This window comes from Furipterus horrens, unplaced genomic scaffold, assembly GCF_987537825.1.
Source record: "Furipterus horrens unplaced genomic scaffold, mFurHor1.1.pri manual_scaffold_11, whole genome shotgun sequence".
Lineage (NCBI taxonomy): Eukaryota > Metazoa > Chordata > Mammalia > Chiroptera > Furipteridae > Furipterus > Furipterus horrens.
The window spans coordinates 99155649-99182725 of NW_028327181.1; the positions used below are offsets into that span (position 1 = coordinate 99155649).

Genomic DNA, 27077 nt, shown 5'->3' on the forward strand with positions numbered 1-27077 from the left:
GGAAGAAAAGGGGAGAGAAAGTGTGCATTCCGTGATGGCGTGCGGACCAACGCTGAGGATGGGGGCGGGGATGGGAGGCTGAGAGGATTGCGGCCCCGGGGCTGGGCGGCCATGGGGGAGATGGAGCGGGGACCACGCTCGGACGCAGAAGGAAGCGCGCCGAGGCGTTGGGTCCAGCTGAGAAAGACGCGGGGCGTGCGGCCGACTCCGGGCGCTGGGCGGGACTGTGCCGCTTGCGGCAGGTGTTGCAGGCGGAGCCTGTGGGGGCGGGGCCTTGCGGGGGCGGGGCCAGGGAGGCGGGGCCGACGCCGGGCGGGCGGGCTGGTTGGCTGGTTGGCTGGCGGGCGGGCGGGGAGCCGTGCTGTGCTGTGCTGGGCTGAGCTCCGCTCCGCTCCCCGAGAGAGCAGCGGGGGCCGCGGCGCTGGCGCTGGATCCTGAGCCGGGGCCGGGGCCGGTCCGAATCGGGCTCCAACGCTATGGGGTCGGCCGACTCCAAGCTGAATTTCCGAAAGGCAGTGATCCAGCTCACCACCAAGACGCAGGTGCGCCCTGGGCCCCGGCCTCGCTACCCACCTACCGGGCTGGGGGCTGGGCTGGCCCGGCGGTGGGTGGGGGGGTGTCGCTGCGCGAACTTGGCTGGCCCTGAGATGGGGGGACCAGCTGGGTCTGTGGGTGACACTGACGCCAGGGTCGGAGCCGAACACCTTGGCCTGTACCCCGGGCTCCATCCCCTAGCTCAGTCCCCCACCCCCAGCCTTCTCTCCCGGGAATATTCCTGTCCCCGCAGCCGCTGCTGGCACCTTCCTTAGGTTGACGTGTGCCTACTTTCCAAGCGGGCGTCGCCGCTGCCGCCCCTGCCGGATCCCTACCCCATCCGCTCCCCAGCTTTGCATCTTTAGCCTCTCTCCTCCTCCACCCACTCATCCGCCTCCCCGCTTCCCTCCCTGCCCCTCGGTGCCCGCGGGTCCCGGACGCACAGACCCGGCTGACTCAATGCAAACAAAGCTGGGCCGGCGGCGCCCTGGTCGGGGAAGCAGCTGGTGCGCCCGGGAAGCAGCCTCGCTGGGCCCTGGCCGATGCCCACTGTAGGGAAGGCCCAGCAGCCTGGCAAGGGGCCCTGTTCTCAGGCCCACAGAGTCGTTTTCCAGCTGAGACCACTTTTGAAGGGCACTTCTCCTCTGAGACCCAGGCGTGGGGGTGGCTGTGTTTCAGGCACCCTCTGTGTCCCGGGTCAGGGCTGAGAAACCTCCAGATTGCCCTTGACCTGCTGGTGAGGGGTCTGGGGGTGTCTTGCAGCCTAGTCCATGCCTGCACCCACCCCCCCACAAGCGACACAGAAGCCACCTCCTTGCTCCCACGAACAGGACCTGGCCCCACCAAGGCTGCTTCCCTGCCACCCTTTCTCTCCTCACCCTTTGAGTGAGGCCATTCTGGCCACAGAGATGCTGGCTCCCCATATCCCCCACTTCAAGGGAGCCAGGGCCTGCTGCCATCTGGGACTGCCTTTGTACTCTCAGTCCCACCCCTCCCCACCCCACCCGGGGCTCTGTCTTGCCCTTGGCAGTTGGTGGGATGGAGGGAGCCATTTCCCCACAGCCAGCTAGCTGGTCACAACTCCAGAGGCCAGACCACTGGTCCCACCCTCTCTCGTTCCCGTGGGAGAAAGGTCAGGGACTGGCAAACGCCAGGGCCTCTGGAGAGCTCTGCCCGGCTGAGAAGGTTTGATGGAAACCAGACCTTGTCCCTTGTTGCTTCTCCGCTTCTCCCATGGCTCCTGGTTAGTTCTGGCACTTGGCTCTCTAGGGTTGGGGCTGCTAGGTCTGTGGGTGGGAGGTGGGCCCGCCCCCCAATGTGGGCCCACAGAGAAGAGAGGGAGGGAGGCGCCTGTGTTCACCTGCCTGCCGAGGGAAGCACCTTGGTGGAGAAATGAACTCTGGGCTGCTGGCTCGGCTGCCAGGGCCCTTTGCTGGGCAAGCAGGACTAGCTCAGCCGGGACCCGAAGGATCTGGGTGGACTCCATTCCTACCTGCTCTCGCCCCCTCCCCAAAATACGGCGATGGATCTGACTGAGGTGTTGCGGTCTCGTTTCCCAGCGGCGGGTAGTGTGTCAGCTTCGGACAGGGCTGGAGCCCGAGACCAGCCTGGGTCTCCCTCCGGGAGCACTGGGACACTGCAGGTGGGGGGTGGCCTGGGCCGCCTGCTGGGAGAGGCCCTCAGGGGCTGAAAGCTTGGGTCCTGTGTAGTGACCTGTCTTTTTTTTTTTAAGGGTCAGGCAGATCGCGACACCCAGGCATCCTGCAAAGTAGGCGGGCCACCTTAGGGGCAACCTTTACCCGCTCGAAAGTTTGTCTCACATTAGCAGTGAGGATTCCGGCGTCACCCCGAATCGTAATTGTCCTTACTCATAAGTTTAAGGCGTGGCCTGTCTTGGGTAGCTTGCGAGTGAGGACCACATCCCAGATGTTCACTTCAGATCTTGGTACTTCATGTCTCCAAGGAGACTCAGGCCAAGGGTCCACAGGGCACCCCCAGCCCCAGGCCCACAGAGGCTGTGCGGTGAGCCAACGCGCCGGCCCTGCGCCTTTTCCCGTGGCCTGAGCCTGAGCTGCCCCTGCTCAGCCTTCCTGAGCTGCATCCTGTTTTCTTCCTGCCCCGGGCTGGGCTTGCCCCTGGTCCTGAGGGCTGGTGGCTCTCCCTGCGTTTCCTGAGTCCTTCCCAGGTGGGTGGGGCCCTGAAGGGGTCCTTCCCAGACCTGGACCCTCTCCCTGGTCCTGCCTGTTTGGAGGTTCTCTGCTGCTGGGCAGCTGAGACCTGGCAGGCCCATGTTTACATGTGTGCACATGTATGTGTGTGTGAATGCTGCAGTGACACGGTCACCCTCAGCAGGCTGGGGCTCTGCTGGTCCTTCCCTCCTCCCTCCAGAGAGGTTTCAGAAGATCCAGCTGGTCCCTCAGGCCTCTGGGCACACTGGCCTGAGCAGGTCACAGCAGCGCTGGTGTGAGAATATCTGGTTTCCCCCCAGGGCAGCTCAGCCCCTGGTGCCCCTGGCGGTGGGGGCCTGCCCACCTGAGTATTTGAAAATACTCTTTTCAAGGAAACTGGCTTGGATTTTAGAGCTTCCTTGGGCTGGGTAGAGCCCATCTGGGTTAACTGAGGCAGGAACTGAGTCCTGTCCCTCCCCTGAGAGGCCTAAGTGGCCCCAGTGACCCTGGCCAATACCTGTAGCATCAGGCTAGCTTGGTAATGGTCACCAACTTGATGTGTCCAAGCCACAGTGGGACCAGTTGAGGATGCGGGAGGTGAAAATCACCACTCCTGAAGTTCAAGGCCGGCTCCCACAGCTAGGACTTTCCTCTGTTTCAGGGCTGGGCTACCCTGGGCACACTTGCCCGAGGAACTAGATCAGAGGCCAAGTCTCCTTGGTGTTCAGATACATTTCCGCCCCTTTAAGGGGCATGGTTACCTGGGAAGCAGGGAAGGTGTAGAGATGGGAGCTTCCCAGAAGGGCTCCCAGATTGGGGGGCGGCTCTGCACGTTTTCTGGGATGTCCTTCCCTACCCCACCCTGGCCATCCAGTAACTGTAAGAGAGCTGTCCTGGCCAGCAAACCCCAGCCCCAGGGCCCCTCCTTCGGCCTCTGTTCCTCTCTCCCAGCTAACTGGCTCTACCAGTTCTGGGACTGAGCGGCCCCGATGCCAGGCCTTCCCAGAGGGCCCAGGCCACACACTGCCCTGTAGCTCAGGGGGGTGCTGCATGGAGGGCGCCAGGGCACACGTGGCCCTTGGCGAAGCTCGCAAGCCCGGCCCTGGCTGTGGACAGCCCCACTGGCCCCCGCCCTGCCTAGCGACTGGGCTGAGGGATCTGTAGGAGGAATTACAGCCCTTAGCTGAACAAATATTGCCTGATCATCTGCCATATGCCGTAGGCCAGGTGGGAAGGGCTGGCGGCCCAGAGGGGCCTCAGGACCCACGGGGTCAGGGGCTGTGGTGAGTGAGTGAGTGAGGAGGGAGGGGGGTCCCCAGGCGGAAGCAAGCCCGTCAGTCTGGAGCTCTGGGAGACTTCTGGCAGGAAATGGCTTCAGAGAACAGAACTATTTTTTAAGACATGTATTTTCTGGTTAGAAGGGTAATGCGTATTACACGTGGGTTTGTGGCAATAGGGCTTGGTGAGCCCTTTCAGAGAAGGCAAAGCTGAGGCTGACTGGGGGGGTGGGGGCCTGGCAGGACACGCTCTCCCGAAGGGTGAGCGAGCCCGGATGCCCTGGCCCTCAGCAGATGAGCACCCAAAGGGGAGAAAATGGCAACACTGCACTTTTAGAGAAACATAAAGAAAAAATAAAAACCACCGAGAGAGATCATTGCCATTTTCTTCTAGACTGTTACTGCTGTATAATTTAACACACAATTGTGGCCATCCTATAGTTTTATGTCTTGTTTTTTCTCACATAACATGACACGGAGCATCTTCCGTTCATTAATGTGCTTTGAGAGCATGATTCTGACGGCCACATGATATGCCATTGTATGAATGGGCCTTAACTTTTTAAGCATCTCCCAGTTGTTGGTTATTTAGGTTGATCCCAAAGTTTTAATAACACTTCAGTTATCATCCTTACACACGCATCAGTATCTCCGATCACTTCCTTAGGAAATATCCCTAGAAGCGGAGTTTATGATTCACATCGGTTGTCCATGTGATTCAAAAGGCATAACAGTGGGTTTAAGGCGTATTGCTTCAGGGGGCCTGGTGGGACTTCAGAATGTGTTGGGGGGGTGGGCGCTGGGAAGAGGGGGCAGTCTGAGCAAAGGCGAGCAGGGTTGTGTTGTAGAGATAGCAAGTACAGATGTCCATACATGCATATACATGTGTGAGTACGCATGCATGTAGGTGTGTTCAGGTAAGGCCTTGGCTGGCGCTCTGGCTGAGGTCTGGGCTCCATCCTGCAGGCAGTGGGGAGCCCCAGGGGCCTTTGCTGAGCCAGCTGCGCCTCTGGCGCTGGGCTGTGGGTGTGGGGTGGGCAGTACGGAGCCAGGATTGAGGAGGCGCGTTTGGAGATGGGGCTCTGGCGAGACTGGCCTGAGTCGCGGTGTCCGTGCGCGCCTGGAGGAGCGACCAGCGGAGCAGGTGCGGTCAGAGAGCCGTGAGGCTGACTCCTTTGGATTTGGCCTCTGTTGGGGGTGCTGGGTGAGGGCGGAGGCTGGGGCCGAGGGGGCAGCTTGGGTGGATAGAAATGAGCGTGTTCTCTTGTCCCCTTCCTCGGGGGAGGGGCACAGCCTGGGTCTGGTCTGTGGGCACTTGACCTAGTGTTGTGGCCTGTGAATGTCTCCAGCTGGGGAGGCCCCACTAGAGGAGGATGGTAACTTACCAGAAGTGAACAGTCACTCAGTCCCTCAGGGACGGGGTTGGGCTTCGGCTGCAGGACTCAATGCCCAGCTGATCCCTGACCATCTGTTCTGCGTGTCCCCGGCCTGCCTGTGCTGACCGGGGCTCATAGTGGCCGAAGGATGTCCCCCACATGGGAAGGCTCCTGGGCATCAGCAGGGATGGGGTATAGCGGGGCCATGGCTTCCCTCTTGGGGGCTTCCTTGGCTACATGTTGGCAAACCCTGGGCCCTCTCACAAGGGAGTGTGCAACTCTGAGCCCTGGGCTCCCCCACAGCCTGTGGAAGCCACCGATGATGCCTTTTGGGACCAGTTCTGGGCAGACTCAGCTACCTCGGTGCAGGATGTCTTTGCACTGGTGCCGGCGGCGGAGATCCGGGCTGTGCGGGAGGAGTCGCCCTCCAACCTGGCCACTCTGTGCTACAAGGTGAGCGGTCCCTGGCCCTTCACTGCCACGCCCCGCTGAGCTACTTACCACTCTCTTGGGGAGACTGAAGCTGGCCCCACCTTGTGGTCTGAGAGGCAGGCCCCCAGCACGTGCCCCCAGCACCCAGGCCTGTGCAGTTGCTACTGTTAGTGCCACCACTTTACAGATAAGGAAACTGAGGCTCAGCTGGGTGGTCTCTTAGCAAGGTCTCTGCCAGTGAGTGGTGGGCTGGTCCATGTCCCGTCCACCTGGGTTGGCTGACCCTGTCAGGAGGGGTGGCCCTGTGGGCTGGTGCATCTCCCCCTCTGGAGCCTGGGGTACCCATCCTGAGCCAAGTGCCAGGGCCCCGCTCCCCACCCTTCCAGTGTGCCCCTCTGCCCATCCTGCAGGCTGTCGAGAAGCTGGTGCAGGGAGCCGAAAGCGGCTGCCACTCGGAGAAGGAGAAGCAGATTGTTCTGAACTGCAGCCGGCTTCTCACCCGTGTGCTACCCTACATCTTTGAGGACCCAGACTGGAGGGGCTTCTTCTGGTCCACAGTGCCCGGGGCAGGGCGAGGAGGGGTCTGTGGGCTTGGTGGCGCGGGACTCGACGGGAGGTGGAGTTGTGTGGAAGGGGTGAGAACCAGGTGCAGGGAGAGAAGCAGCTGCGGGGAGAGAACCAGGTGCGGGGAGAGAACCAGGTGCAGGGTGAGAACCAGGTGCGAGGTGAGAACAAGGTGCGGGGTGAGAACCAGGTGCGGGGTGAGAACAAGGTGCGGGGTGAGAACCAGGTATGGGGCGAGAACCAGGTGCAGGGTGAGAACCAGGTATGGGGCGAGAACCAGGTGCGGGGAGAGAACCAGGTGCGGGGAGAGAACCAGGTGCGGGGAGAGAACCAGGTGCGGGGTGAGAACCAGGTATGGGGCGAGAACCAGGTGCGGGGTGAGAACCAGGTATGGGGCGAGAACCAGGTGCGGGGTGAGAACCAGGTGCGGGGTGAGAACCAGGTGCAGGGAGAGAACCAGGTGCGAGGTGAGAACAAGGTGCGGGGTGAGAACCAGGTGCGGGGAGAGAACCAGGTGCGGGGAGAGAACCAGGTGCAGGGCTGGCCACTTTCCTCCTGATCTCTCCTGGGATCTGGGAAGTGCAGGGTAGGGGAAGTGGGGATCACCTCCTCCTCTTGAAGCCCTGGGTTTCCCTTCCACAGGGGTCTCTGCCCTACAGCTAGGCAGAGATGGGGACAGAGCAGCTGAACCCTCTCCCTCCCTGAGGGCATCTCCAGGCACCTAGGCAAGGGGTGACCCAGGATTGAGGCTCCAGAGTTTAGGGGCCACAGCCCGGCCCCTCCCACTTAGTGGGAGGTTTCCTCACTGCTCTGAACCCCTCCAGGCTCTGTCGCAGTGACTGCCTGGGCCCAGACCCCACCCGCCTCCCCTTCCCCAAGTCCTGGGGCCACCCCTCCTGGGCCAGCTCCCACTGAGGTGGCCCCTGGATGCTGTGTCCCCAGCAGGGAGAGGATGATGATGAGAACGCCCGGCCCCTGGCTGAGTCCCTGCTCCTGGCCGTTGCTGACTTGCTCTTCTGCCCAGACTTCACGGTCCAGAGTCACCGGAGGAGCACTGTGGTGAGCACCGCCCATGTCCACCCGGGCTGGTCAGGGGGGGGGTGTCGGGGGGGTCCCTGGTTCTGGGTTGGGGCTGGTTGAAGCTCCCTTGAGCAGAATGTTTTGGGGGGCAGGGCCGCTCAGGGAGAGCTGGACTGCCTGGCATGCCTGGTCCCAGGGAGGGGTGGTGACTGGCACAGCTGGAGTGGAGCCATCTGGTGCCCAGCCCTGCCCCCTGCATCCGGGAGGCTGGGCACAGGCTCCCATTGTCTTCGCCTGGGTGGTGAGTGGGGTGTGGGGCTTGGGCACATAAGGCCTGGCCCTTTCATTTTCCATGGGCCCATGGCCTTGACCTTGAGTGCTCTCTGCCCCCCACCCCCACACATACCACCAGACATGGCCAATTCCATTCCCCTCCCTCCCTTTCTCCTTGTCTCAAACTGGACTGAGCAGGTAAAAGAGGCAAATAGAAGAAAAATAAGCTTTTGAGAGGCTGAGAACGCTCATCTCTCCCTTGTGCATTCGTCCCCGGGGCATTGTGACGGCTTCTGCCCCAGGGGCAGTGGGGGGCTTAGGCTGGCCACTCCCAGCCTGATCTCCCCCTGACTCTGTCCCCAGGACTCCGCGGAGGATGTGCACTCCCTGGACAGCTGTGAATACATCTGGGAGGCCGGCGTGGGCTTCGCTCACTCCCCGCAGCCCAGCTACATCCATGACACGAACCGGTGAGCTCCCTTGGGTCTAGCTCGTGGCTGGAGGGGGCCATGCCTGGGGCCTTACGGAGACCCTGCCCCCTCAGGACCCAGCCTCAGCCTCACAGGGATGAAAGGGGACCACTTCTTTCCATGGAGGGGAGTTGGGGCTGGGCAGGTGGGCGCGCCCCGCCCGGAGAACGGGGATCCTCAGGTATCGCATTCCCTCCCCAAGGACGGAGCTGCTGAAGCTGCTGCTGACGTGCTTCTCTGAGGCCATGTACCTGCCCCCAGCTCCGGACAGTGGCAGCACCAGCCCGTGGGTGCAGTTCTTCTGTTCCACGGAGAACAGGTGAGGGGCCCCTGGCCTTTCTCTCCCTCCCCTTCCTCCTTAAGGAAGGACTGAGGCCGCGCTCCCTCCCTGAGTCTTATCCGAGGGACAGTGCCGCCCCTGGTGGTGATCACCTGTGACAACAGCCGCACCTACGCCGCGCTGTCCCATGTCCCACTCGGGGGGCCGGGGGGATGCGTGCCTGCATCCTCCACCGAGTACAGATAGAATGTGAATGGCACATGCAACTTAAACATTGCCAGCAGTGATAGTAAAACGTAACTACAGAACAGGGGAAGTTAACTGTAATAATATGTTTGATATCTCCTTACGTACCCGACAAATTAGCATTTGACATGTAATCACTATACGAATTATTGAGATGTTTTCCATTCCCCTTTCAGGCTAAGTTTTCAAAATCAGACGTGTAGTCCCCACTCACCACACATCTAAATGTGGGCCAGCCACGTGGTAGGCTCCCAGGCCCCGCCCGTGACTTGTGTCGGGCAGTGCAGTTTAGACGGTGGGAGGGGGAGGGGGCGTGGCGATGGCCAAGCGCAGCCCGCGTGGGGGCGGGCGCTCATGGGCGGCGGGGCTCCCGTGGAGACAGGAGGTGCCACGAGGTGGGACTGAGTCCGTGGGGCAGGTATAGGCACTCCAGCTGTGCCCGGAGCTCTGCTGACAGCACAGAAGCTAGTGTCCCCAAGGGTCCTGGCTCACCCTCTTACTTCCAGGCTTTGATGCCCACATGGCACGCCTCCTCCCACAGATATTCCTGGTCCCCTGCCCAGGCCAGCCCCCCCCCCAAACACCCTGGAAAGGGACCCAGGTGACTCCCTCCACCAGCCACAGCCAAAAGCTGGCCAGTTTTCCTTCTCACCAGCCTTGCCGGGCAAATGGCCGTCTGCGCCACGCACTTACCCTCTCTGGTCTCAGTTCCCTCATCTGTAAGACGAGGAGTTTGAACCCTGACACCTAACAAATCTCTGAATGGAGTCGTTCTGTGACCTGGGAGCTGGGTGATTGAGCATGTGTCCTGGTTCCTGAGGGGAAGCCCACCACCTTGTGGGCTGCCAGCCCCTTCCCAGAAGCCCCAAGTGGGGATACCTGCCCCTCAAAAACCGGAGGGCATGCCATACATCTGTCCAAGCCCGTAGACTGCATGGCACCGAGAGCGAATCCTGGTGGGAACTGTGGACTTTGGGTCGATGTAGGTGCATTAAGAGTGGAGGAGGCTGTGCATAGGTAGGGGCAGGGGTATATGGGACCTCTGTACCTTCCTCAATTTTGCTGTGAACCTCTGAAAAATAAAGCCTCTAAAAAATAAAGCCTGTGGGAAAATAAAACAGAACAGGCTACAATTTCCTGCAGAGAGCCCCTCCTGACTGCCCGTACCACTCTTGGTAATAAAGTGCTCCTGCCCTTGGCCCAGCCTGGTGCAGGTCCCAGATGCAGGCAAGCAGCAGGAAGGGCCCTTCTACTCAGGGAGGGAAGAGCGCCCGCTCCTGCTGCTCGGCCCCCAGCCCAGGGCTGGCACTGAAACGTGTTGAACGAGGGGCTTAGCTGCCTCTCCAGAGTGTCTGGCAGGGGTGGGTGAAGGGCTGGGCCTGCTGGGGTCTCTGCAGCCCCGCCACTCCTCTCCCTGCAGACACGCCCTGCCCCTTTTCACCTCCCTGCTCAACACCGTGTGTGCCTATGACCCTGTGGGCTACGGGATCCCCTACAACCACCTGCTCTTCTCCGACTATCGGGAGCCCCTGGTGGAGGAGGCTGCCCAGGTGCTCATCGTCACCTTGGACCATGACAGTGCCACTAGCGCCAACCCCACGGTAGATGGCACCACCGCAGGCACTGCCATGGACGACACTGACGTAAGAATGGGAGGGGCAGACAGGGCTTCTGGGCAGGTAGCACCCCCTCTAGCAGAGCTGGGTGTGGCGTACCCAGTGGGCACCTCGTGGTGAGCCTGGGGGCCAGGGGGACACAGCTGCCGACACCTAGGCCTGGGGAAAGGGCAGAGGGTCGGGGCACCTGCTCACTCCAGCTCCACCCTTGGCAGCCTCCAGGGCCCGAGAACCTGTTCGTGAACTACTTGTCCCGAATCCACCGTGAGGAGGTGAGTCTAGTGCTGCTCTTGTTGAGGGGGCTTCTCAATGCCCACCCCACAGTGGTTGTGGCCCTGCTGGGGTTGAGGGGATGCAGGTGAGACAGGGGTGGGGAACCCCTGGCCCATACATAAAGAAACTATAGTTCCCATGGCCTCGGGCCACACCAGTAAAGCAGTGACAATAGGACCGTAAGGCTTTCAAGGTGCAGAAAGGGCTGATGGCCTCAACTGGTGAAGGTAACTGGGAAGGCTTCCAGGAGGAGGTGGCTCTGATGTCAAGTTTCTCAAAGGTCAAGGGAGGAGAATGTAGTGGACTTAAAAGCCAGGCAGACCTTAGTTCACGTGTCTTGTGATCTTGGGGACGCGGTTATGTGATCCCAAAGCTCTAATCTCTGCATCTGAAATGTGGGGACAGTAGCTGTTCCCTTGCCTTGTGAAGAGCACAGCCCAGCATGGAGTAGGTGCTCTTGGTAGAAGGGAAGGGGCCCCTCCAGGCCGGCCTTGGACTTGGCAGCTATTGATGATGTTAGAATCTGGGCCCCTCAGCCTCTCGGGATGGGTCCAGGCTTGGGGGGAGCGAGGAGGTGTTTGTAGAGAGCAGGAGTGGACAGGCCCCCGCTGTTCCTCCCAGGACTTCCAGTTCATCCTCAAGGGCATAGCCCGGCTGCTCTCCAACCCCCTGCTCCAGACCTACCTGCCCAACTCCACCAAGAAGATCCAGTTCCACCAGGAGCTGCTGGTCCTCTTCTGGAAGCTCTGTGACTTCAACAAGGTGGGCCTGCTGCGGGGGCCCAGCCTGGTGGGCAGGGGTCTGCCCTTGGGGGCAGTGGCTACTCAGTATAGGCCAGGGGAAGGGACAGTGTCTGGGGAGACTCCCAGGAAGGAGAGAGGGCGGGGCAGAGCTGCCCCTGCCTCTGAGCCTGCCTGCCTCTTCCCTCCTGCCTCCCCCCGCCCCCAGAAATTCCTCTTCTTCGTGCTGAAGAGCAGCGATGTACTTGACATTCTGGTCCCCATCCTCTACTTCCTCAACGATGCCCGAGCAGACCAATGTAAGGCCGGGGTGCGTGCAGGACAGGGTGGGCATAGGATGGGGGCTTCCTTGAAGAGGGGTGGCCCGGCCAGACTGTTTGTGTCCCGGGAGCTCAGGCCTGGTGCCCTGAGGAGGGCTTTTTCCAGTCCCCCCAGGATGGGATCCTGCCCATTCGCTCTCTCCCCCCTCCCCGCCTCCCCCCGCCGTATGGTGACAGCCTCCTATGCCACCTGCTGCAGCTCGGGTGGGCCTGATGCACATTGGTGTCTTCATCTTGCTGCTTCTGAGTGGGGAGCGGAACTTTGGGGTGCGGCTGAACAAGCCCTACTCGGTGCGCGTGCCCATGGACATCCCGGTCTTCACGGGCACGCATGCGGACCTGCTCATTGTGGTAAGGGGGCCCCCCGGGGTGCACGGCGGTGAGGTCCCCTTGGCTGAGACTGGAGACGGAGGGGACCCCATGGCCGCCCCCCTGCCGCCCCCGCACAGGTGTTCCACAAGATCATCACCAGCGGGCACCAGCGGCTGCAGCCCCTCTTCGATTGCCTGCTCACCATCGTCGTCAACGGTAGGGGCGGAGCCCGCCTTCCCCCGGCTCTCCACCAGGGGCGCCAGGCCACAGGCTCACCTGCCGGCGCTCCCGGTCAAACCCGCCTTGCGCGGCAGGCGGAGGGGGCGGCCCCCCGGGCCTGGTCAGTTTTCTAGCAGCCACATTAAAAAAGAAAGAAGGAAGGAAGGAAACAGGTGACAATAATTTTAGAATATACATTCTCTAATCCACTATACCCAGAAGAGCATCTTCTCAACGGAACCCCTGCAAACACTTGAGATGCTATATATTCTTTGTTGCATTCAGTTTTCAGCATCTTGTGTGTGGTTCGTATGTGCAGCATGTGTCAGTTGGGACTACTCATGTTTCCGGGCTCGCTGGTCCCATGTGGCTTGTGGCTACTCTGTCGGCCAGCTCAGTCTCGGGTGCTGGGATGTGCCCGGCCCACCATCAAAGGCGGCAGGCAGCTAACTGCCTGGGAGGGGAGGGGACTCCGGTCAGCTGGGGGGCTGGGCCCGCCCAGCAGGTGGTGGCAGTGGGCTGGGGCAGGATGACGTCAGCGTGGCTGCCTTTTGGAGACCGTGGTCCTGGCTGAGAGGGACTGCCTCCCTGTGGTCTGGTTTGGACTCCAGGCTGCGGGGTGGTGCAGGGCCTCTAGCGTGGCTGTGAGCTCTGGAGCCCTCCCTTCCTTGCTCACTCGCTGGCTCCATTCCTCACATCTTCCCCGGGCACGGGCTCAGTGTGGCGGGCTCGGAGAATGCCCTTGGGGACCAGACAGCCTGTCCCTGCCCCAGTTCAGTGAGGGACAAGAACGTGCACAGGTCAGTGTGTGACTCCCAGCTGTGTGAGTGTTTCATCTCTGGTCCCCCCTCACAGGCTGTGCATGAAATATGTACTTAATTATATGGAGGACATCAGTTTCATAGTCTAGCAAGGCCCGAAGACCCTGAGTTTGTGTTCCGGCCCAATCGTTTTATAACTGGAGAGCTTTGTGCAAGTTCACAAATGTCTCTGAGCTTCAGCTTCCTCGTCTGTAAAATGGGATGGTTTTGTCTGAGTCCCACCTCCCTCTAGGAGGTGTCGGGAGGTGAGGGCAGCATGGCCTGCGTGAGTGGTTTTATAAACAGTACAGCTGTCCACACGCAGATGGATGAGGGTGGGGCCTAAACTGCTTCCTGGGGCTCTGCAGAAGCCAGGGCCCGGTGACCTTGGCCTCTGGGGCTGCTGCGCTCTTGATGGCTTCTCAGGGACTTTGCAGGCAGGGGGCGGGGAGGGCTTGGGAGCAGGAGCATCTTGTCCTGCCCAGGCCCAGGACATGCACGGTGGCTGGCGGGGCCCCAGGAATAAGCCGAGCCCTGTTCTTCAGTGTCCCCCTACCTCAAGAGCCTGTCCATGGTGGCTGCCAACAAGCTGCTGCACCTGCTGGAGGCCTTCTCTACCACCTGGTTCCTCTTCTCTGCCGCCCAGAACCACCACCTGGTCTTCTTCCTCCTGGAGGTCTTCAACAACATCATCCAGTACCAGTTTGATGGTGAGGCACCTGCCCAAGCCCCTGGCCTGGGCTCCGGGGGCAGGAACCGGGTGGGCAGTGGGCAAGGAGACCTTCCTGTCTAAGGGATAATAGCTCTCTGCCCCCACTGCCCCCAGTTTGTCCAACGTGTATTAATTGAGCACCTGCTGTGTACCATGCCCTGTGCTGCGTGCAGGGAGCACAGCGGACAAGGAAGCAGAAGGCTCCCTGCCCTGTGGCCCTTACAGTTGGGGAGAGAGGCAAAAGGGGGGCTTTAAACAGATGGTCACCTGGGTGGTCATCTTAATCTGACGGCAGGGAGGTCTGAGTGGCCCGACCCTGATGGGTGTCACCAATGCGGGCTGCCTGGTGTGAATTAGGGCCTTTGCACTTGTTAGCTCTGTGGCTGCGGCCATGTAACTGAACCTCTCTGAGCCTCAGTTCTTGTTTGTAACGTGGTCATGACAATAGCACGAGAGGCCCCATCTCAGAGGCTGGCAAGAGGGTGCGTGAGATAACCTACAGGGAGCACTCAGCACAGCGCCTGGCCACTTAAATACGAGCAGTTATCATTTCCAAAAGGAGGGGCATGTGCGCAGGAAAGCATCTGGGGGAGGATGACATGGGCAAAGGCCCTGGGGTGAGAGGCTGAGCCAAAAGCGGGACAGTGTGGTGAGAAGGGAGCTCGGGAGGTGCACCAGGGCTAAGCGGGCTGGGCAGCTGGGGTGTCTCCCCCGGAGCGGGGCGATCAGGGTTGTCCTTACCCCACGGTGACCTGGCTCAGGGAGACAGAATACACTGACGTGCTGGGCCAGCCCTGCTTTGCCAACTGTTACCCCTTAGTGCTGGGTGGAAAGGGGGTCTGGAAGGCCCCAGGGAGGGGCACAGGGGGACCTCGGCCCCGGAGCTCTTTTCCAAAGAGGAGAGTCTTTGTGTAGCTACAGTTGGTGCCCATCACTGGGTGCCAGCCTGCCCTGGCTTCTTCTCTTGGGCGATTCTCCTCTTCCGGGGGCTGACACCCTCCTGCCCTCCAAACTCGCTGTCCTGAGAAGCCCGCCAGGTGGAGGGCGAGGCGAGGGGCCTCCCTGAGGCCAGGTGCTCCCGCCCCACAGGCAATGCCAACCTGGTCTATGCCATCATCCGGAAGCGCAACGTCTTCCACCAGCTGGCCAACCTGCCCACGGACCCGCCCGCCATCCACAAGGCGCTGCAGCGGCGCCGGCGGGCGCCCGAAGCCCTGTCCCGCACCGGCTCCCAGGAGGGCGCCTCCATGGAGGGCTCGCGCCCCGCCGCCCCTGCCGAGCCCGGCACCCTCAAGACCAGCCTGGTGGCCACCCCAGGTCTGGCACTGGCAGGGGGCCGAGGGTGTGGGTGCCTGTGTGGCTGGGGGAGGGGCGGGGTCTCTGGGATCTGTCACCCCATCTCTGGCAAAGGGTGTGGCTTGAGTTGGGAAACTGAGGAGACAGGGATGGCAACTGGGGTGGGGACAGAGGCACTGGCATCTGGGAGGGGACGCCTGGTGAGGGGACTAGGCCTCAGGCCTGCGTGTGGCCTCTGGGGGCGCCGGGTGCAGGGGTGGAACGTTGGGTGGTCAGGCACAGCATCTCTAAAGTGGGTGAAGGGAAGAGGGAGCCTCAAGGGGGCCCTGGGCAGCTGTCCTCACGCCCGCCGGCCCCTTGCAGGCATTGATAAGCTGACAGAGAAGTCCCAGGTGTCAGAGGACGGGACCTTGCGATCCCTGGAGCCTGCGGCCCAGCAGGGCTCCGCGGACGGCAGTCCAGCTGAGGAGGTGGGCAGCGGGGACGCCCGGGGGCGGGTGGGGCTGAGTGGTCGCTTTCCTCCTGGCCAGGGCCTCCCGCGTCAGTCACCCGCAGCAGAGGGCAGGCACCCGGCCGGCTCCCTGGGGAGAGGGCTTTCACAGACTGCTCCCTTTTGTTTGGTCACGGGCTCGAGCCCTGGGCCTTCAGACTCCTCATCCAACAGCCTTATCTGGGGTGGCGCTGGCCTTTACCCTAACCCTGTCACTGAGCTGGGCTGGGCCGGGTAGGGCCTGGGGCCCGGGGCAAAGGGTGCTGGGCTGGGCTGCCCCTCAGCTGGGAGTGCAACCCCCCACCACGCACGTGGGCCAGTGTGGGGAGACCCCCTTGCCCTGCCAGGGTCCAGACCGGGGGATGGGCAGGGAGAGGGGCTACTTCTCTCCCCTGCGTGCCCACTTGTACCCACTCCTCCACCCCCACTCCCCTTCCTTTCCTGGGACCAGGAGCCCGGCCAGGCCTGGCGGGAGCAGCGGCGGCTGTCCAGCGCGTCAGCCAGTGGGCAGTGGAGCCCGACGTCGGAGTGGGTGAGGGTTTGGGTGGGTGGCACCCACCGGGGGGCTGGGTCCGGGGCTCCTGGGACGAGGAGCAGCTCAGTGAGTCAAGTCTCCATGGCAATGGGTCCAAATCCAGGGGCGGGCCTGGGGCCAGACTCGGGATCAGTGCTCCCGGCTGTGACCTGGGCACCTCTGACTCAGCCGCTTCCTCTGGAGAGCCGGGCTGGGCCTCCGCAGCCCACAGCAGGGACTTGCTTTCCAAACCACCCTCTCCAGCTTCCTTCCCGGGGTCCCTTGCCCCATCTCTTATGTGTTTCCCAAGGTCACCACCAATGGCACTTGCATGGGGACAATAAATGTCCCTACCTGATCACCCATTGTGAGGATCCCAGGGGACAGCCCTGGCATATAGTAGGTGCTCAATGCGAGGCCACGGCTCTTACCATGAAAAACTGTGACTGTTCATGGGTGCTGTCCCACGCCAGGCCCTTGCCGTGGTGATCAGGGACACTTTTAGCCAGGGAGCCTGCAGTTCTGGGGCAGGGGGCAGGCCTGCCCCACATCCTCCGGGGCTGCTTTCCTGGGCTCAGGAGCCCTGGCCGCCGCCCCACCAGGTCCTCTCCTGGAAGTCCAAGCTGCCGCTGCAGACCATCATGAGGCTGCTCCAGGTGCTGGTTCCGCAGGTGGAGAAGATCTGCATTGACAAGTGAGGCTGTGGGGGGGCGGGGGCGGGGGGCAGACGGGTCTGTTCGGGCTTGGGTGGTGGTGTGACTGGGAGCAGGGGCCTCGGGGTCCCCAGTGAGCTCAGGCCTTCATGGGGGGCTTTCCACGGGATTGGAGACCACCCCTCCCCCCTCCCTGGCAGGGGCCTGACGGACGAGTCGGAGATCCTGAGGTTCCTGCAACACGGCACCCTGGTGGGGCTGCTGCCTGTGCCTCACCCCATCCTCATCCGGAAGTACCAGGCCAACTCGGGCACGGCCATGTGGTTCCGCACCTACATGTGGGGCGTCATCTATCTGAGGTGGGCCCCGGGGCGGGCGGGGCGGTTACCAGCCTGGGGCGCTGGTGTCTATCAGGGGTCTGCCCGGCGGGGCTCACTGGGGCCCTCGGCACTGGGTCCTACCATTGCAGTGGGGCTGATGCCAAGACAGTTAACCAGGGTGGTCCTGTCTGGTGCAGGGTGGGGCAGCAGGGTGGGAGGGTCTGGGCTTACCCCTGCCTAGCAGGCCCACGGTCTTTCCTGCGAGGCCCCCAGCACCGATGACAGCCCACGCCCTCCTCAGGAACGTGGACCCGCCTGTCTGGTATGACACCGACGTGAAGCTGTTTGAGATCCAGCGGGTGTGAGAATGGAACCCTGCGGGGGCCTGGTCCCCCCGCCCTCCGCCCGCCGACCCACGGGCCCTTCTGAGCTTTAACTGCTGTGGTCAGCGCCAGGGGCTGGCAGAGCGGCCGAGTCCTGGGTGGCCGCCCCAGAGGCCCGGTGTGGCTGGGACGCCAGCTCCGAGAGCCCCCACCTCACTCTGCTCCCCCTCAGTGCCCACCCATCCCCAGAGGCCATCCAGTCACTGTGCCCTAGGGGTTGCCCCAGAGGGGGCTGTGGGCTGTCCCATGAGGCACTGGGCAGGGTGAGGGGAGCCTGTCCAGTCTCCTAACTGGAAGTGACCTGGTCCCAGCCTGGCTCAGTGCTGGGCCTGGGGGAGGAAGGCCTGTGGCCAGGCTGCTTGAGGAGGAGGCTGGGGGCCGGCTGACGGTGAAAGTCAGGCTGGGGGACCCCCGCATTTTAGGGGCTTGGGGTGGGCTGTGGATGGTGTCCTGCTATACTCTTCCAGGTCAGTGGATATAGCCTGGCAAACTGGGGCAAAGGGAACGGGGAGCAGGAGCCTCTGGGCGGTCCTCCCTGCCCCCGCCCACTGCCTGGGGACTGGTGGGGGGCCCATGTCACCGTCTGTCCTGCCCTTGTCCTCCCGGCTCTGGCCTCTGGCTCCCCCTCACTCACGTGTGTCAGTCCAATCCTTGCTCCGCACAATCGGCCTCTTTACACAATAAATGCCTCTCCATGCCCTGGCGCTCTGTGCTTGGCTCTCGTCCCCAGGGGGTTGGGGATTCTGCCCCCGAGAGTCAGTCCCCAGAGGGCCTTAGTGCCTGACTGGGAGCCTGTGTTTGTCATTTTTTGGGGGTGCAGTGGAGAATTGGACTCCTGGGCGGTGGCCACCCAGAGAAAGAGCCCACTCAAGAGAGGTGAGGGGCCTCGCACCCAGCTTTCTGCACAGCCCCCAGGGGTGCTGCTGGCCGCAGGCAGACACTGGAAGAGCCCTGGGGGTTCCCAGGGCCTTGGCCCTCGATTGGCAGTGCTCAGCTTCATGGGGAGGTGCCCAGAGGCTTGCAAAGCCTGCCTGCGGGCCTGGGGCCACCGCCTCCAGCCTCACCCGGTCCGATGTTTGCCCTGGGCTCAGCGAGATGGATGGGCTGTCACAGTTGAACTTTCTGCCCTGGGGCTCAGAGGACCCAGCAGCCAGAGGCCACAGCCCCCGTGGTGTCGCCTGGACTCTGTGTCAGAGCAGGGTGTGCTGACGAGGGCTGGCGGGACTCGGGGGCCCAGCCCCCTCTCCGCCTCTCCCCTGGGTCAGACAAGAACTGGTTCAGATCTCTCCTGGCCCAGAAACAGGACTGTCCCAACCCCATAGTCCTGCCCACAAGGACAGCCCCTTCCCACCATTCCCAGAGAGGCAGCTCTGCCTCTGGGAACAAACACCATGAAGCCCGAATGCAATCAATCAAACAAACAAGACTTTATGGCAGCAGGAGAGAGCTGTTGAACCCTGCCTGGCAGCTAATTAATGAGCTTGTTAGGTTGTGTGGGGAGAGAAGGGCAGCCGCCTGCTCCCAGGATACCCTGGGCCGAGCTCCGACCACGCACCCTACCCCCAGCAGGAGGCAGACCCCAGAGGCCTGGCTGGCAGGGCGGTCCCTCTCCATGCTCCCCAGACTCAGTCACTTAGGGCCGGCCCTCCCGGAGTAGCTGTGGGGCTTCCTGGGTGCCCCGCGGGCTGTACTGATGTGGTGGTGAGCAGGGGCGGTGTGCGCTGTCCTTAGTGGGGGCATCAGAAGCTCGGTGTTCGGGTTTTGCCCTTGGTCTTGGGTTGTGAACAGTGACCCACTCGCCTTGCCCCTGTAGTGAGGCTCTGGAGAAGGGGGGGCTGTGGGAAACCCAGGCTTCCCTGAGCCCTCGTGGAAGGGGGTGTCTGCTCAGAGACTCTGGGCTCCATTTTCCCAGCCTTGGCACCTCGGGGCTCTGCCTCAGGCCCCCAAGTAAACCTCCACGAGCCCCCCTACAGAGTGCATGCGGTAGAAGACCCCCAGAGGCAGGCCGAAGTTGACGATGGTGAACCACGTCCGGTAGCCGTAGAAGTCCTTCTCCAGTCCGTTCTCAAACTCGGGGTGTATGCCGAACGCGGGCATCATCCACAGCTGGGGGGCAGAGCGGGGCGGTGAGTGGGGGAGGGGCGCTCCCGGGCACAGCTCCTCCGGCACACCCCACGCCCTGGCGCCTTCAGGGCCAGCCCCTTTCCCTCCAAGTCCCTCTCACCCACCACGGCCCCTCCTCGGCTTGCCAGCCTGAACCCCGGATGGATCATGAGGCCCCAGGTTGCCACCACCCATGTTACAACCTGCTCCGTCCCACTGGGCGCCCCTGTGCCTTGATTTCCAGCGGCTTCATTCTTCCGCTGTCCTGCTCCCTCCCACCGGGGCCCTGCCTCCCGGCCCGATTCTCCCCCTTTCTCAAGGCCCAGGTCTAACTTCCCAGAAGCCATCCTAGGCTGCTCAGGCCCACACTTCCTCCTCTGAGGCCCTGCTGCGCTTGAGGGCCAATCCATCACTTATTCTCTGCTCGGACCAGGCGCTCAGCACCCGGGGTGTATTCCCAGCACTGTCATTACCCACCAGAGCGCCAGCCAGCCTGGGTTGTCCCAGCACCGCCACTTGGCTGTGGGACCATGGCAGGTCAGACAGCCCGAGCCCCAGTTCCCCCATCGTGAACCAGGGGCGGCAGAAGCACCCATGGCATGCAGTCCCTGTAATGGCTCACGAGACGCAGAGCTGTCACCTGCGGTGGAGGGCCGGCGATGGCACCGCTGTCAACACCGTCCATGGGAAGGTGTCTTGGAAACCAGGCACGTCCTGAGCTCTTCCTCTGACTGACCTCAGTGGACAACTAACTGTCTGGTCCTTTCCTAACTGCTCCCCCACGTCTCCCCAGCAAGGCCGGAAGCTCCCTGAGGGTAAAAACCTTGCATCTTTGTTTACTAAGTGCCCTTGGCTGTGCGCTGGGCACTGCATTTGGTGCCAGGCACCCCACAGGGAGTGGGGAAGGGGGGGCTCTCTGCCCTCAAGTGTCACAGAGCTCCTTGGAAAGAGGCTCGTGTCCTCGACAATCAAAGGGGCAAGCCGGTCACCCTTGGGACAGCCCATGCGCTCTGCAGGCACCTTGACCGCCCCTTCCGGAGGGCCAGGTCCCTGCAGACGCCTCCGGGGTCACTCACCGTGATGTTGCAGAGGATGAGGAAGAGCGAGAGCTCCCTGAGCGCCCGCCGCTTCCAGTTGAGGGGGCTGTGGGAGTGGGCGGAGGCCCGCGAGTCAGCCTCCCGCCGCCCAGCCGGGCCCTCGGGGGCCGCCGCCCAGAGCGGGCGCCGGTGCAGGCCCTCGATGATGAAGAGGTTCTGGGCCGTGTGCTGCAGGATGAGCAGCAGCGAGTAGGCCAGGATCAGGCGGTGCAGCGGCTCGCGGGGGCGGGCGGCCACGATGGCCACGGTGGAGAAGTAGGCGATGCCCGTCTGGCCCAGCGCCGCCCCCATGAGCAGCACCACGTCCAGGCTGCGGGTGGGGTTCTTGAGCGTGTCCAGCTCCCGCTCCTCCAGCCCGTGGATGGCTGTGCCCGCCAGGCACGCCAGGCTCATGGCGGGCAGCACCGCTGCGTGGAAGGCGTAGTAGAGGGTGAAGTACCGGCGAGCGATGGCAGGGCCACTTGCCTCGACCTGGAAGCTCACGAAGACGCACACGCCCGCCACCAGCGCCAGCAGGCCCAGCAGCGGCCCGAAGACGGCCCCGTGCAGGCGGAAAGGCGGGGGGCCGGGGCGGGCGCCCACGTGGGGTCCCAGGTGGCGGCCCACGTTCTTCCACATGACGAAGAGCACGGCACAGCAGAGGAGGCAGTACTCGGTGCTGAAGGGGTAGAGCATCAGGTAGCCCTTCTGGAAGACCTGGCACACCGTGGCATTGAGGCACAGGCAGGCACTGGTGTCATTGCCTGTGGGAGGGGGCCGGACAGGGGACAGACTCTCAGGTGGGCCTTGCTCTGACGGACGCAGCCGCACAAATCAGCCCCGTGCGCTCCCTGGAGCAGGCCAGCAGTGGGAGGGGCCCCGCCCCGCATTTCACAGGCCTGGACACTGAGGCCCAGAGAGAGAAATCGGAAATCACAGGACGGTCATTCCTTTACAAAGGGACTCCAGACTTCAGGTGTCAGGCTCATGAAAAGCATTGAATGCTCGATGTCTTTGGTGCCAAGTGTCACCTGCACAGACCTGTAGTGCTGCAGCGGGAGGACCTGGCAGCACGCACCTGGGGGTAACCAGGCATCCTGCCTCGCAGTGAGGCGCCCGCAGAGCACACGGCCTCCTCTGGGGGGGGGGGGGTGCTGGCGCCGACAGTGTTTAGTCTGAATCTAATCCAGACTCGTTTCGAGGAAAAGCAGGGAGAACAAGTCAAATGCCACCACCAGGAAGCAACGTGACAATCTCGATGTCATGAGGAAGACAGAGACTGAACAACCAAATGCGTTGCCTGTTTGAAGACACCATCATGGGAGGCGTTTCACAGCCGACGGGGAAGGTTCATGCAGACTGACAGCGAGGATGGGCGGTGCTAAGGAGGTTAGTTAGACTCATAATAAAGTTGCTGAAGTGTAGGGAGAGGTGTTCACACCAGAGACGCTCACCAGAGTGCCTTGAGGTCAAACGCCGTGACCTCGGTAATGTGAGGAACTTGGCCAAGAAATAAACATGGCGAAGTGGTCACCGTCATTGCGCCCGGGGATGGGTGTACCTTGTTCTTCTACTCATCTGATGTGTGAGGCTTTAGTAATAAAACAACCTGTGATGTTCTTTGCAAAAATCTCTCTTTGCACAGCTCCTCTGCGCAATGTGCTCAGGGCAGAAGGTGGGCGCACAGCTGCAGGCGCGCGATGGGCCGGGCCGTGGGCGTGTCCACGCGTGGGTGCTCCGGGAAGGCTTGGCTGTGCACAGGTCAGGACGCGCTGCCTGCTGGTGGGGCTGTCTACATGCAGGTGTGGCTTTATGTCCCACAGAAGTAAGCCGTGCAGGTTTATGGGACATGACCTCTAAGGGTCAGACTGGCCGGGTGGGGATGGGGTCCATGGAACAATGTGAAGAGTTCCTTCTCCCCAGAAATCTTCCATCCCTCCTAATAAGTCCAAGCACCCACAATTGTATTGGGAAGACTTTCCTTTCAGCCCCGAAGGCTATTTGGCCTTCTTGCAAGTAAAATACAAATACCAGGGTGGAGTGTGCACCTGAACTTACCAGTGAATAGCTCAGCCAGGATTAGTGGCGAGCTGGCTGACGGGCAGAGTGGGGCCTGGAGCAGGGCTGCAGGCTGCCAGCATCTGGTGAGGCCGGCACGGGATGGGGGCAGGATGGGAGGACTGGCAAGCATCTGCTTTCTCTTTGGTCATGATCTAGCCCCTGGAGTTTCTCCCAACTCTCTAGGCCCACTGAGATGCCCCCGTTTGAGGAAGTGTAGTCTGTAGGTGTGTGTGTGCATGTGTGTGTGCATGCAGGGGGCATGAATTTGGGGTGGGGGGGCGTGGTCTCCTCTGTACCTGAGAAATTGTCCAGGAGGCCATTGAGCTCCACCTCGATCTTGCGGTGCACGGAGTCATTGGTGACGGCCAAAACCCACATCAGCAGGTTTGTGGCCAGGGCCAGCATCAGGCCACACCTGCAGGAGATGCCACTCTGCCCACACGGCCTGGCCGGCTCCTTGCATGCCCAGCCCTCACCATCACTGAGTCTGGGGCGGCCACCCTCGCTCAAAGCCAAATCCCACCTGGCATGAGGACATCTGGAGGGGCAGCCGAGGGGCCACCTGAGACCATTCCCAGACTAACCCGCAGCCCCACAATCAGGCTTTCCAGGGAAGCTGTGGGGGGTGGGGAGCCCCAGGAGCTGCTGGAGGGAGAGACGGCACCCCCGTCTTACCTAGTGAGGTTGGTCTGGACGTGAATACAGTCCTTACAGTGTTTCCAGAGCACCCAGGTCTGAAAGAGACAGGGCCTTGAGCCCAGGGCCCAGGAGAGTAGGGGCGGGACTAGGGTGTGTGCTTTTCCATGGAAGGCTCAGCGAGGAGACCGGGGTTGGAACCCTGGCCCCGCCGGGTCCCTGTGTGTGGTTTTGGGCCAGTGGCAAGATATCTCTGAGCCGCAGACTCCTCGGCTCCAGAAGGGCCCTCAGATGCCTACCTCTGAGAGAAGGCCTGCTTCTTGGCGAAACGAAAAAGGGACGCAAAGGAAACACAGGGCCTGGTGCAGAACGGAAAGTCAGCAGGGGCGGGGTACGCCTGAGAGGGGCGGCTCGTGATTTCAGTACTTGAAAGCCGGCGCGGGTGGACCGGTTTACAGGTGTCTGCACGGTGTGTGCGGAGGCGGGCACCCCTGGGGGCGGTGGTGTGCACGCGCGCTCCCGGCCTTGCAGGGATTTGCCTGTGCGGCTGTTTCTGGGCGTAGGTGTGTGTTGCGAGCACGCCCACGCGGCTTGGGCAGTGAGAGCGTGGTGACAGGAGGGCCCGTTACCTGGATGCCAATAAAGACGATCTCGATGGCGGGGAAGATGAGCTCCAGCTGGGACTCGCAGCCCATGTGGCTCACATCGTAGCCCACGCGGAAGACATTGAGGCCGACCGTGCAGCTGCCGAAGAGTAGCAGGGAGCCTGGCGGGAACAGGCGGCCGGTGGCACCTCCCTGGAATGGCCCTCCCTCCTCACCCCTCCATCTACCCAGCCCCCAATACTCACCCCGCACCCAGACGGGCCCCGCATGGGGGTCCAGGCAGAGTACAGCGTTTGGCCAGCGGGCGGTGCGGGCCACGTGGTAGAGGAGCCAGAGGAGGGAGGCGACCTTCAACACGGCCAGCAGGATCCGCACGTCGTTCAGTGTGATGGCCACGTTATTGAAGATGACGCTGAAGATGAAGGCGCCGCCCAGGAACGCCACATTGAGGGCCAGGAGTCCGGAGAAAAGCTGCCCAGCCTTCTGTGCCTGCCGGTCCCGCCGCAGCAACAGTGAGAAGTGCCTCACCAGCCAGAACTTCTGGCCGCCTGCGGCGGGGACCCCCGTTGCCTCGATCCCCATGCCCACCAGGTTCTCCTCGGCCGGAGCTGCTGCAGAAACCGCAGGTGCATCCTCAGCAGGGGCTGGGAGGGAGAAAACGTGCTGGTTGGCTGCCAGGCTGTCCTGGGTTCCATTCCATCCCTGTCCCTAACTGCTGTGTGACCTAGGGCAAACTGTGCAACCTCTCTGGTCAGAACACTGGCAGTGATAGGAGCTGCCCATCTGCCTTACAGGACTCTGGGAGGTTCCAACAGACCGCGGGTGGGTGGGTGGGTATGGAGCCCTTTGTGCTTCACATTCACATGGATTGTTCCCACTGGCTTGAGGACAGTCTCCTCCCTCCCCACCCCACTTCCTGACTCAGTGCCTGAGCCCAGGGTGGAATAATAGCATCTGTCAAGGGAGCTAGGGGCATCTGCATCGCGCCTGGCCACACTGGGCAGTTCCCATGTCGGTGACTTTTTGCTGCTAAAAGGCAGCTTGTGCTCCGCTGACTTCTGGGAGGAATGTCACGCCTGAGTTCCTCTCTTGTCCTGACTGGTTTGTAGGTAACAGCTGCCCCGAGGGTTGCGCTGAGGGGCTCCGGAGGCTGAGTGTGGGCCTGATGGTCTGAGATAACATTCTGTTACGGGTCCCTCCAGGAGTTTGTAAAGGTCTAGCAGACACCCACCAGCTTTATAATAGGAGTTTCTTCCCGGACGGTATGAGTGGCAGCAGTTCAGTGTTCTAGTTTTTAAAAACACATTACATAGGTCACTGAAACATTAATGTTAAAGGCTTAGGGGAGCACTTGTGGGGTTGATCTGCAGTGCTTGCCACGAGCATGGGGCAGGCTGGGATCAGCATGAGCGCCTTGCACTTGACCCCGACAGAACCGACCCCCTCTGCATGACCTCCCCCTAACTCCATAAATGCCCAGCACGGAGAACATCATCCCTGGCCCTTCTCTTTTGCTGAACATCTCCTGCTACTTCCTCATTGTCCCCAAGCTCTCCCTCAGGCCAACCCCTTTGTCACCCGTCTCTCAGACCCAGATCTAGGTCACCCCATAGCCGCAGCTTGGGGCATGGCCTGGAGTCCGGCATACTCCCGCGGCTCTCTGGGTATTCATTCCTTGTGGGACTGAGCTCAGTCAGAGAGGAGGGGGCGCTCACTGGTGCTGGGCGCTGTCCTGATGGGAAGGCGTCTCCTGAGCTGAACTGGGGGGCTCCTCATCCCCCCCCCGCCACCCCAGGTGCTATCCTTTGGTCCTGGCCCTGCCCTCCCATCCCTGGTGCTCTGGGCTCCGGGTCCTAAGTGCTCACTGTCTCAATTCCCCAGGGTGCAGGAGGCATCCTCCTCCCTCTCCCCTCTCTGGTCCTCCCCTCCGGCCCCAGCCTGTCCCTTCCAGCCCACAAATTGCTCTTACATCCTTCGTGACCTCAACCACTACCCTAGCCCAGGGTCCTCTCCTCTCTCTCCTGAACTGGTCTCTCTCTCTCTCTTTTAAAAAGTTTTATTTACCTATTTTTAGAGAGGGAGAAGGAAAGGGAGAGGCAGAGGGAGATTTGCTGTCCCACCCATTTATGCATCATTGGTTGCTGCTTGCATGTGCCCTGACCGGAGATCGAACCCACAACCTTGGCGTATCGGGACTATGTTCTAACCCACTGAGCACCCTGGCCAGGGCTCCTGGACTGGCCTCCCTGCCCACACTGCCTCTTTCCTACTGTGAGCCTTGCAAAGGCAGCTAATTGGCCGCAGTCCGTATAAAGTCCAAACGGCGTAGCCTGCCCGCTCAAAATGAAACCAGGCAGTGTGTGCGCTGAGGGCTTGCAATGCACCGAGTGCCCGAGCGACGCAGGGTAGCTGCCGCCGCCTCCCGGTCTGGGCTCCCCTTAACCCCCAGCACCGCCTTCAGAACCCCTGGCCCGAGGACCATGCCATCCTGCCGCAGGTCCCAGAACGCCCCTGCCTCTGCTGGCCTCCCCGTCTGCCCACACTTTGCCCTTTGCCCACAATGCCCACTCCTTGCTTCTCAGCTGACGGCAGCTTGTTCTTCGGGGCTCAGGGGAGCCCCACCCCCTGCCCCCCAGGCTGAAACCAGGCTAGGTGCCCCTCCTGGTGCCCCACCGAGCCCCCTCCCGGTCTCTGGAGCAGCCCCCCCCTAATTTAATCAGCTGCGCTCTGCTCCGTCCGCCCCTTTGAACTCTGAGCTGCGGAGGCTTCACTCAGACTTTCCCGCACGGTGACCACCAGGAGACCTTCATGTCGTCTGGCTCTAAAATGTCCCGCATGCTGCCGTGCACAGCCGGCTTGATAGGTGCACTTTTCTCTTCCGGGCCCTCTCTTAAAGGTTCCGCGTGACTTTGCCCCCTTCCCCAGCCCTCCCTGCCACTCCCACTCCACCTCTGCCCTCCCCCTGCCCAGCCCCCTCCTTGCACCCGAGCTCCCGCCCCGCCCCCACCCGTCCATCCACGCCCAGCCAGGGGGCTCCACGCTGCTCTTGCGGTCTGCCCCCCTCGGTCCTGGAGCCCGCCATGCTGCCCGCATCGCCCACCGCCCTCTGCCGCGGCCCTCGCTCATCCGCACCAGCCGCCGAAGGGCCCGCCCTGGGAAGCCTTCTCTCTGTGCCCTGGCACCTGTTGAGCGCAGGTGCCCATTGTCTGGTCAGGCGCTGTGGCGGTGACTGGCTCCCAGCAAGGCCAGGAACTCCTCCAGGGAAGAGACCAGGTCCTGCTTAACTCGAGCCCCCCCCGCCCGCCCCC

General features: G+C 62.1%; 2 protein-coding genes, 1 long non-coding RNA gene and 1 other non-coding gene across 5 annotated transcripts; 2 read left to right on the forward strand and 2 right to left on the reverse strand.

Annotated features, from left to right (window-relative positions):
* Nucleotides 1-353: 353 nt before the first annotated feature.
* Nucleotides 354-17425, forward strand: HID1 (HID1 domain containing). Of its 2 annotated transcripts, none has more exons than XM_090292797.1 (19): nucleotides 354-542; nucleotides 5659-5808; nucleotides 6198-6368; nucleotides 7294-7410; nucleotides 8008-8114; nucleotides 8317-8433; nucleotides 10061-10283; nucleotides 10472-10528; nucleotides 11151-11291; nucleotides 11478-11568; nucleotides 11789-11940; nucleotides 12039-12117; nucleotides 13466-13630; nucleotides 14722-14949; nucleotides 15292-15398; nucleotides 15870-15950; nucleotides 16535-16626; nucleotides 16786-16944; nucleotides 17207-17425. In XM_090292797.1, exons 1-19 carry the CDS (start codon nucleotides 477-479, stop codon nucleotides 17268-17270), a joined length of 2367 nt encoding a protein of 788 aa, XP_090148923.1. In that variant the 5' UTR covers nucleotides 354-476; the 3' UTR covers nucleotides 17271-17425. The 2 variants fall into 2 exon arrangements, with proteins under 2 accessions (XP_090148923.1, XP_090148924.1); XM_090292798.1 differs by having other exon boundaries at nucleotides 7297-7410.
* On the reverse strand, nucleotides 2270-2419 carry LOC149999012 (U12 minor spliceosomal RNA). Its single transcript, XR_016507380.1, has one exon. It is a non-coding gene; the product is annotated as a U12 minor spliceosomal RNA (small nuclear RNA).
* A 10-nt stretch (nucleotides 17426-17435) lies between the features above and the next one.
* Nucleotides 17436-17992, forward strand: LOC149999013 (uncharacterized). Its single transcript, XR_016514351.1, has 2 exons — nucleotides 17436-17642; nucleotides 17688-17992. It is a non-coding gene; the product is annotated as an uncharacterized LOC149999013 (long non-coding RNA).
* A 699-nt stretch (nucleotides 17993-18691) lies between these two features.
* On the reverse strand, nucleotides 18692-25415 carry OTOP3 (otopetrin 3). Its single transcript, XM_090257589.1, has 7 exons — nucleotides 25376-25415; nucleotides 24015-24413; nucleotides 23794-23930; nucleotides 23204-23262; nucleotides 22825-22943; nucleotides 20468-21231; nucleotides 18692-19394 (listed from the first exon to the last, which is right to left on the reverse strand). The coding sequence occupies exons 1-7, from the start codon at nucleotides 25413-25415 to the stop codon at nucleotides 19224-19226; spliced, it is 1689 nt and encodes a 562-aa protein (XP_090113715.1). The 3' UTR covers nucleotides 18692-19223.
* Nucleotides 25416-27077: the final 1662 nt, after the last annotated feature.